This window comes from Vidua macroura, chromosome 3 (genome assembly GCF_024509145.1).
Source record: "Vidua macroura isolate BioBank_ID:100142 chromosome 3, ASM2450914v1, whole genome shotgun sequence".
NCBI lineage: Eukaryota > Metazoa > Chordata > Aves > Passeriformes > Viduidae > Vidua > Vidua macroura.
In genome coordinates, this window is record NC_071573.1 from 43,633,648 (window position 1) to 43,644,481 (window position 10,834).

At 35.3% G+C, this 10,834-nt stretch overlaps 1 protein-coding gene across 1 annotated transcript in view; it reads right to left on the minus strand.

Annotated features, from left to right (window-relative positions):
* The window catches only part of TTC13 (tetratricopeptide repeat domain 13), a 39,637-nt gene that overhangs the window by 27,669 nt on the left and 1,134 nt on the right, over nucleotides 1–10,834 (minus strand). Inside the window, exons 2-4 of the mRNA XM_053973284.1 lie at nucleotides 7,904–7,998; nucleotides 4,942–5,017; nucleotides 2,080–2,150 (exon numbers count right to left, since the gene is read on the minus strand). Coding sequence (XP_053829259.1) covers nucleotides 2,080–2,150; nucleotides 4,942–5,017; nucleotides 7,904–7,998 — 242 coding nt within the window. The remainder of the gene's footprint in view (nucleotides 1–2,079; nucleotides 2,151–4,941; nucleotides 5,018–7,903; nucleotides 7,999–10,834) is intronic.

The following is a 10,834-nucleotide window of genomic DNA, read 5'->3' on the forward strand; positions in this document are numbered from 1 at the left end:
TAATGGAATTGTTCTGGAGTATTTGTCTGGTAAAAAAGCCAAACAGAGAGGAGTTGTCATGCCAGTGACCACCTACCAGAAGCTATTACCGAGTATACATTAGAATAGATTAGAATACACAGTATTTATTAGAATACTCTGTTACCCAATCCATTAGCTGCAACCTTACTGGTAATTATGTTATTTCTTCTGTCTCATGTCACTGAACTGATAAGAAACACATAATTTGGCCACTCAAAGCTTATTTTGTATGCAACATAAATTTGAGATTTAAAATTTGGGAGCAAGATATTGAGACATCCTGATGGAATTTATATTCAGACAGCAATTAAAACCAGAGGTATTCTACCAAAATAGTTCTGTAAAATTCAAGCCAACTTTCCTCGAGTTAGATTTAATTTTGTGACTTTCCTACTTGGGCACTTAGGGAGGATGCACCCTACTTCTTGTTGCAATCTACTTCTTGTTTGATGTCATTTACTCCAACCACAGTTTCCCATACAAATTTCAAGAACTACACAGCAAAACTGTTTTGTCAACACAACAATGCCTATACAGTCAAGTTTCCCTGAAAACCAGTTCACACCTGCAAGGAACACAGATGTCCCACAAAAGTTTGTAGCACAGGCCTGGTCTTTTTTAACTGGGACATCTGCCAAGAAACAAACTGTTTCCCAAGAAACAAACTCTGCTGTGGACAAAACAACACAATCCGTGACACATCAGTGCTGGCAGCTTGCCAGAATCAGCTGATTCCAAGTTTATGCTTGGCTTACATCAACAGTAGGTAACTTCCTACATTTAACATAACGCCTAAGCAAAGCTGTTTTATTCAGTTAAATGTTTTAATGCTCACTTTGTATGTATTTAAAATTGCCTTGTGGAAAACTGAGTGAACAATCATGATTACAGCCTTTCAGGCATACTATAAGCATGATATTAAAGCATACTTTTCACTGAGGTGTGGGCACTTTAGAAGTATTCTATCACATAAACACTTCTCCCAGTATCTTTCTACACTTGGTGTATCTTGCTTATCTTCACCGATATTAAGTTTCCTTCTGAATAAAGACAGGAAACAATACGTAAATCCAGTGGTTTTGGAAATTCTCATTAGGGTAAAAAAAAATCCTCACATTAAAACAAATCAAAGACAGATATCACTAAAAACTATATCAACCAAATAAAAATAAAAGCAAACAAAAACTCCAAATGTTCTTGTCCTCAGATAAATTCCCTGGAATAATTCCATTAAATTTCCACACTTCCACTCAATTTAAGAACAAGCCATATGACACTTAAAAAAAAAAAATACATGCTATTATTTGCAGTATTGCTTTCAGCTTGCATTTGTGTACTTTAAACAGTTTAAATGAAAAAGTACGTCCATGCTTCTGGATGTTCCAGGTTTTTAGCAATAAAAATGCAGTATTTTTAAATCATCTTTAGTCGAAGCTTATAAATTGTTTGGGCTGATTTTGTTTTAAATGTGACTACCTCCTACTTAGCTGCAGAAGATTCTGAATTCTATATTTTGGTCAGGAAGAACATCCATAATATAAGTATTAGTTATGTTTTATTTATATATTAAACTAATCAAATTCTTACAGTTGAAAAAGGATAAAGCCAGCATACAAAATCATTTATCATTGTGAAAGCAATGTGTTACTTGCCACTAGCAATAAATTATCTCTGTCAGGGCTTTTTTTCTCATGTTACTGGCAACATGCTGTCACCCAAAAAAGTCTACTTTAAAATATCTCATCCTATACAACAAGCAGACAATCTAAAAAACTTCAGCTCTGCAGAGGTCAGGGCTCTGAACACATGTGCTTTTTTGGACAAAGTGCCATAAAACTTTATGCCTACAGATGAGAAAAATACTCACCAAATAACCAAGATACTGATCACCCAGTTCTAACAGTACGCTTATGTTTGGATGGAAAAGAAAACGAACAAACAGTAGAATAATTACTCTCATTTAAAAATCCTTAATTTAGTATTTGTTTTATTAAAAGCCATATGTGGCAACGGATATTTTCATTAAGTTATTTCCTGGGGTCCAAGCAGAAAACTTACCTGCAGCATTGTTGAAAAATGTCGTAGAGCTTCATCATACAAGCCATTGCCAATTAACACGTAAGCAATTGCTAACAAAACATTAAAAATATAAATAAAACAAAAAAATCCAACTTTTTAAAAAGTATTAAATACTATCAAATTATAAAATGTTTAAGTTCCTACATCGCAGTGAAGATTAAAATAATCAGAGGATTCCTGAACAGCCACCAAAATGACATTCCCTCAGCCATTACCTAGCATCCATTAATTACTCAATTCATATTGTGCTCTTCAGAGATGTTTTGGGGTTTTGTGATCTGCCTGTGGGTTTTTTCTCTCCTTTTTACAAGTTGTTCAGGAAAGGGTCCATGTTTGCTTCTCAAATACTCAGGATCTGAAAAGGTACTATAATCCCAATAAAATAGTCCTGGATGCTTTCTCAATTAGAAGTGCCACCTTGCTATCACTAACTTTTTTTGACAATTTGATTAAGGAACTTCCACTTGTTTGTGCACATAGTGCTAAACTTTATTAGTTCACAATAAGGTTTTCCTTCATTTGAATTACCTAAAAATACCTCAACTAAACTGATTTCATTATTTATAAAACTGAAACTGAACAACAACTGAGTCTTTACTTATGTTATAATTATGAAAAACTTTTAAGTTTTTGTGCATCCCCCCATTTTTAAGCAGAAGCCAAGTGTTTGAAAAAGAAACAGACTATTAGAAATACGTTCCTGTAATTTCCACATTACAAAACTCTAGTTTTGCTTGCATGACTGAAGTTCAGTTCTGACAGCTGAATATCTCAAGATTGTCTCATTTTGCATGTCTTAATCTCCCGCAATTCTTAACTCTGAACTAAGCTCTGTCTACACTGCCAACAAAACACAGTACCTTGAAGACCACAGCTATGAAAGTTAGAGAGAACTTCCCCCAGGCAGTTTGTTCAAACAGCTGGCAGTGGAACTACGAGCAGATTTCACCTTTCCCCACTTACAATGAATTTAGCAATGGAGGAGACACCTCTTAGCTTAATTATTCATTCAAACATGAGAAGAGACAAGTAAGTCATTTCAAGCAAAGGTATTATTAATAGGATACAGACATTTGTGTTTCAGGCACGCAGAGCCACATTGTTTTGGCAGTGCTGCTAAGCACAGTTCATTAAAAAAGGAAAACAGTTAAATAAAAGAGAAATAAGAAGTGTATTTAATCCAGAGCTTGTCTCATATTCAGAGCACTTCTATTATGAAGAAGGAAATATTTGTGTGCAATATAAGCTTTCTCCTCAATACATAAAAAGCTTCACTTGGCACAAATACATAGTATTACCAAAAAAGGTAATAATAATTACCAAATTACCAAAAAAGGCAGGGGAAGGACAGTATGAAGAGCTCTTGAATATTCCTCATTTCATTCTTCTTCAAGACTATACAGTTATTAGTATCATCTTTAGGGTTCCAATCCCAGAACACAGAAAAGATGGAACATAAAGTTAACTCAACCATTCCAGTGTTCAGAAAAAATGTGGAGGATGCAAGATAACCAAGACTTACATTGTCACTCAGTTGTCTTGCTGATAACGACTGTAATTTCTACAAGACACCTGGCAAAAAGCCAAACTGAACTGTGAACTGTCTATAAAACTCTAGCTAGTAGCTGACAGGTAGCAGCTGATACAGTACCAGCTTCTTTTTACACGGTATCTTTTTGATTTTTTTAATCTTTAATATTACAATACTTACAAAACTACAAGTACTTCATTATGAAAAAATCTAATGGTTAACAATGGCCCATTACCCAAAGTATTTCAGTCCCAACATTCCTTCAGAAGGCCCCATACATTCTGTGTTCTCAGAACTTCTCCTCAGAACGGTTAAAAACAACATGCACAAACAAGAAGGACCAAACCAGGCTCCTCACACCACAACATCCTTGGACTAAAGTGGGTAGATAGGTGCCAGCCTACATGTCAAACACAAGAAAAGAGACCTTCTAGCATAGCATTCCAAGTCTACAGAACAGATACTAGAAGTATCAGATATTTTCATCTGAATAGAAGTTTGGTATTTGCAGGATCCTATGAACATATCTAGGTAGTCTAGGAATATGAAAAAATATTAAGCCCCCAAATTTTCCTGGATAAATTTGTGAAGGTAGAAGCTATGTCCAAAAAAACTTTTTAATTATTTTAAGTTCATTAGAGGGGAATAAAATCTCCCTTTACTCTTATACAAAAGATGGTCTGCTGCCTTCCTTGACACACACCCTCAACAATCTCTTTGCTGCCTCGGAACACCTCTGTTTGAAGAAGCAGTGCGACTCCATTTTTGAGTCCCTTGATTAAAGTATTTCCTGTTCATTTATTTGAAATGCCCCCATTTTTTTTGTGCTGAGTGTGCTTTGAAAAACTTCAAGTAGCAGCCTAGGTCATAATTCAGAAAGTCTTCCTGCTGCATATAAGTTTTGATGGGAGGAGTGTGGAGACAGGAAACAGATGCAAGATCTATGCTTCATAGAAAGCATATTGCATTGGTAACATTTTCTAGATATTTGAACAGTTTTAGTCATCAATAATCACAGAAAAATGGAAACAGGAAGTAGCCGAGCATATTAAAAAGGACTTTATTAGAATTCTTTTTGAACATCTGCTTAAGCAGACATGGTGAAGAGTTCTAGTGAAGAAAGTAGGAAAGGTTTTTAGCAACCGAGATAAGTATTTGCTTTATACAAACAGAGAAAACTTGCTGTATTTCCAGACTTATTAAGATCAATTTGAAATTAATGCATCACTTCAATCATCAATTTTCAAAACATTTAGTGCTAATAATCAGCACATCATTCACCTGTACAAACCTTATATAAAATATCTTACCCAATTCTTCATTTGTGTTGTCATTATCAGTAGCAAATGGAAATCGTTTTTGCTCAGCAAGCAACTTCGCTTGACTCTGTAAAACATACATTTTTAAGTGTTCAGCAAACAACAACACAGAATTTAACAGAAAATCCATGTCCTAAATCCTTAAGAGCATGCCTTAAAACACAAAGTTAAAACTATTGTGAGTTAAAACTAATGTGATTACTAATGTGAAAACTAAGGTAACTGAAACCAAGTTCATTCCTAGTCTTCCACAGGGAGAAAAGCTTCTCTTCAGTTAGATGCTGCTGTTTTCTGCTCTAACATAAGGATAACTAAACCTCAGAAAAAACGCCGTCAGGATTTTACGAAGGACTGATGTTTCTGTATTGCATTTGCTTAAGGTGAAGTTTTCAGGTCTTTTTAAGACACCTTACTTCATAAAAAAGTTTATGCTGTTCACCCTATAATTACTCCTTTGTCACCTCCAAAGGGAAGAGTAAAACACTGAAAATAAACACTGAGAAGAGCATCACTCCATCAATATAAAAAAGTTAAACTTCACCAAATGCCATACTAAAGAGTCTGTCCTTTCAACAATGATATTCTATCATTTCTGCACTTTGTTCAAATTGTAGCCTTATCTAGGATGTCTGTTCCCCAAATAAGGCACCTATAGAAACCAATACTGTCAAAGACAAGCCCCTCAGAAATGTAGAAATATTCACCTCTGTTTACTTTCACAAGTACTTTCCATAGACAGCTGTAAGCCTACCAGAGTAGTTTATGTTAGAAAAATACAAAATGTTCATTTAAATCAATAGGTCTTTCGAACTGTTTTAGGAAACAAGAAGGGGGGAAAATAACATCTCTCTCCATTCAGTTATCTTCTTTCAATTCAACTAAACAGCTTATTTCCACTACTGCGCTCCTTTAAGGTTGTTTTACCTGTCCAATCAAAAGTAGTCACATTAATCGTGTCCACAACACAGACATTTAGTTTATCTACAAAGTGCAAAAGTTAAATGGTCAAATTCCAATTGCACAATTATTGCCCTGTGTGTCTAATGATGAGAAGAACATTTGGTCTGCTCTAGGAACTTGAGTATTTTGGAAAGCATGAATAATTAGCAAACAGATTTTACAAACTTTTTATTTTTTACTGCAATAAAAAGTTAATGTATGAGCTCTGCATTATACCATAACAGTGAAAAATGTTACTCCACCTATATCTGCACCGCTACAGTGACAGAGTGTGGCAGTTATTTCCCTTATAGAGAAAAAAACATTAATAAAACAGCACAAAAATGAGCAGGGTTCAACAGATATAACAGTAAGAAAACTAAATCTACATTGCAATCCATATGCATTTACAAACACAACATTTTTATATCACCAATGGCCTTCATGTAATGACCTTTAACACTTAACACTGCAAAACATTATTCTTCTATAATCATTTTAATATTAGGAAAAACAGCACAACTTTTTTACTGAAGGACAACCTCTTCCTTGGTGGATTTACAAAAACATATCTACACATCTTTGTCTGCAGACAAAGATAAGATATAGCAAGATTCCACACTGATATTGGAAAATAAGCCCCAAGCAGAAGAATCTCACAATACATTAGGATAATTTCCTACGGATTACTGAGCTGCATGTGACAGCAAGAGAAGTACCACTAGCTCATCTATTTTGTCATTACAGAGTAACAGAACCATTGGGGTGGCAGAAAAAGTGGTTTCTCACTTTCTCACACTTTCTCAACAAACTCTGAATTCAGGCACAGGTTAAACATCCTGCAACTCTACACACAAAAAAATGTCAGTCACTCTGTCTTCAAGAAACAGGAGAATTTTCATCATAGCACCATATCCTAACAGGTTGAATTCTTGCTCTCTTTAACACAACCAGTTTGGGTTTTTTTAACAGGGAAATTTCTTACCAACAAATATACATTTCACTGTGTTAGAAAGAATTGCTTGTACTGTTGGACTAGACTAGAAAGATCTTCTGAATAATATATGATGAAGTCTAAGGAGAATATTCAAGTTAAATAATTGGCTTAGTGGATTTGCAGTACAGTAGTTTTAATTCCAAGTGCCACCTTTGGAGAACTTGCTTCCAGTCATAATATTGCTTACACATTCCCTCATTGCCAATAATTCCTAAAAATTTGCCAAAGCTACTTTGTTTATTCACATGGAAATCATTTGAAGATTTTCAACACCTGTACTCTACTGGACTGAAGATGTAACATCAAATCCTTGTTCTAAGAGGCTAAGAGTAGTGTTGCAAGAAAACCCAAATTCCAAAATAATCTTCTTTAATCCTCTTGAGGTCTCTCTACCAAAAAATACTCTTCTTTTGTTAGAATATTCTTCACATGCCAGGTCAGTATCACATTTGGTGAAACACGGTCTGAAGTGTTTAATCCTCTTGAGGTCTCTCTACCAAAAAATACTCTTCTTTTGTTAGAATATTCTTCACATGCCAGGTCAGTATCACATTTGGTGAAACGTGGTCTGAAGTCTCTCTCATCTTTGCACAATGTTACTTCTGTAGAGACTAGAAGTCATTACTCTTACTTTTACACATGTTTTGTAGTAAACCCCAGGAAGTCAATCTGGGTAGAAACTACTGCATCTCCCCCTTTTTCAGGCATAGCTCCTGCACTCCCAAAACAAAAAATTAATTGGTTGATTAACTGAGGTGAAAGTTAGCTCTCAGTGACATCTGATTCAATTAGTTGACAGCCCTAAAGACTCATGACAGATTACTACAAAGTAATACTTTTATAAGCAACTTGAGTTTATTCTTATTTAAGCCTTTTGAGCAGCTATGCCTATTGATTAATAGATCTATTTGCATTTATTTCCCTGAACTTCATTCTAACTGGTTATGCAGCTGTAGTGATCTGTAACTTCAACAATCTAGTAAAATTATTTTGTACGTTATATTCTTGATAACATACCAGAATTTTTTCTGTATTCAAGGAAAGTATAGATTCACAAGATGATGATCCTCCTATGTCACAATCTGATTCATGGAAGTGCAAAAATGATGAATCTGGGAGAAGAGAGAGAAAATACTTTCAGGAACTCATAGAGTTACATATATGCTCTATTACCACGCCTCACATTTCTTCATGTTTGGCTGAACACTTTCCCCACTGGGCATCCCATAGGGCAGAACTTTCATGAAGCGCTTTCTGCCCATAGCACTACATCTGCACAGCCAGGGAAGTAACAGCTGACATAAAAGCTTTATATAATTAGTTTTATCCCTACTTATGCTTATGGTTAGAAATAGATTAATAAAAAGAGGTGCTAAAAAAATGGGGCAGAGGTGAAAAAGGAGGAAGCTGGAAGCAAATAACAAGAGCTTGGGGTAGGCATGTCCTCTTTCAGCATTATGATTCCATTCTCTCACCCAAAAAGTAACATATAAAATTTTCATTCCAATCCCAGAGAGGGAAATAAATGGAATGGACCATAAAGAGGTAGGGGAAAAGCTGCAGAAAAGCTGCAGATGTATAAAGACTGTAAAAAGCAGCCAGAATAATGAACTGTAATTGACCGAAGATATACAAAGGTAATCTACTAAGAATGCCATTTCAAAAAGCGTAAGACTGATTCATTTCTCCTAATAGTCAAACAGCTTGTTGGCATAGCAGAGAAAAAGGTTAAGATACCAAACAAATAAAGAAGTAATAACAATAATCAACAACACCCTCTCAGATTGATAGACTACAAAACCACTACTTTCCCTACATGATGCTTTCAATTGCTATTCCAATAGAATTGTTAACTTTCGAATCTTTGGAACTAAAGCTTCTATAATCTTTAAATGTTTCAAGAATAAACAAGAAAAAGCAAATATACAGCATTATCTCCTTGAAACCATGTCACAAATACCAAATTTTATCATCTCACTTGATTTTGTAAATCTAAACTTGCTGCTAAGTTTGAAAGGCTGGGGGGCAGGGTTTGCTCTTATATTTTGACTTCTTAAGGATTGCAGTTAATTAATTCCCTATCTCTCAAGCACAGAGCTAAAAAAACCAAAAAGAAACAGTCTTCTTCTAAAGAGAAGTCAAAGCAGCATCTAAAATCATTCCCTATAAATAGGAACCTGGATCTACGTTGAGCCATAAATTATAACCAGTGGGAGAAGTTTTACAACAAAAGCAAGGGTGGTAAAAAGCAGAAGTTCAAAGTTTAAAGTCAGTCCTGTGAGAACAGCAGCAAACCACTCATAGTTTCCAAAAAGAGTGCTGCCAGCATGAGGTTTCATCACTGCCCTTTGTTCTTCACATTGGTCAAACGCTCCTGTGCTATGCCAGCGTTATTAACACATTACTTCTTCCTGTTGGTGCTTGTGATTCAGTAACTTAAGAGTTTTGGCTGCAGACTCAACAAGAAACTTTCACTTCAGACATCAAAACAAAGAGGTGCAGACATGGCCTACCTCTGGAATAATTTTCGTCACAACAGCAATGATTTAGTGAAAGAATTTCTTGTAAGGTGGTAGGGAATAAGACAGCCAAGCCACAAGCTTGATACAAGCTACAGCAGAGAAAAGCCTCCTCAAATCTTGCAGTTCTTGGGGCAAAAATACTGCTTTATTCATATGGAGAAATGGATCTGCCTTTGTCTTCAAGTCAGACACAATCAAAACTGAACTACACTAACAACTTCATGAAAATGAAGTTTTCTTCATTTTCAGAAACACGAACCAGATAAAGTACTTTGGACCTTGTAGTAGCCTACAGGGAAAACTATTTGAGACCAAAAAAAATCTCAGCTTCTGTGCAAGTTGTGCTAAAACAAAGACCGAGAGCTAAAGGGATTTTTTCAATTGCAAATTCATTTAGTCCTAACACTTAAACAGCAAGGAGTGAATTGGTATACAGCTATTTGAAGTTAAGTATGTTGTTCTGTAAGTCAGGCCTATCTTACCACCAGTGAATGCAAGGTACCTGAGATACCTGATGATTCAAGCAGAATTATTTGTATCAATCCTAGTTACACTGGTTTCTTTAAAACATCCACCATTAAATCAAAATCTAATCTTCCAATTCCACCTCTGAAGGAGTACCTTGAGTCAATCATTTATATCTGGTCTAGTAACAGATGTAATCAAGTGCTTTGCCATTTATTAACTTGTAGGGTATACAGATTTTTATCTCAACACTGGGTGAAAGTCTCCTTGTTTTATGCTTAAGCTTGAATAGCTTGTAGCAACAGTTACCTGAGATAACTTTCACGATCTGATTTCATGTTTATGTACTATGGTTCTCAGCCACTGTAGTCACACACACACAAAAAGGTGATAAAAACCAACCAAAGAACTTTATAATGTGAAGATAAAAGTACATACACGAGGGAGGGCAGAAAGTAAAAACCGAGGTGCAGAAAACTCATAAGAAGTTATTTCCACAATGTCTATTATTTAAGTGGATTATACTAGTTTTATATTAGTTGTTAGGGACCACGGGAATTGTCAATACGAGCACAGGCTTTATGAAATAAAGGGCAGAAAAAAAATCACAAAACCACGCTGACAGTTAAGATGTCATGACACATCACTGGTTATTCTCTTATACATAATTTAGTATCACATTCCAAGCAATTGACAGACCTTTCTCTTCATCTGTATTATATGTACACTGTGATTCAGACTGGCATTTTTGTATGGCCCACTCACACCATGCTCAAGATCAACAATCATAACACGTTAAGCCACATGATCCAGACGCAAAAGATATCCAAGCAGATAAAAATAGTTTTAACTATGCCTGTATTACAAGACACCAATTAACCTGAAAAATAGCAGAAAATCTGCTACCCAAACTTGGCACTCATAAAGAGAAGCATCCAGTTCACCAGTAAAGTACATGTAA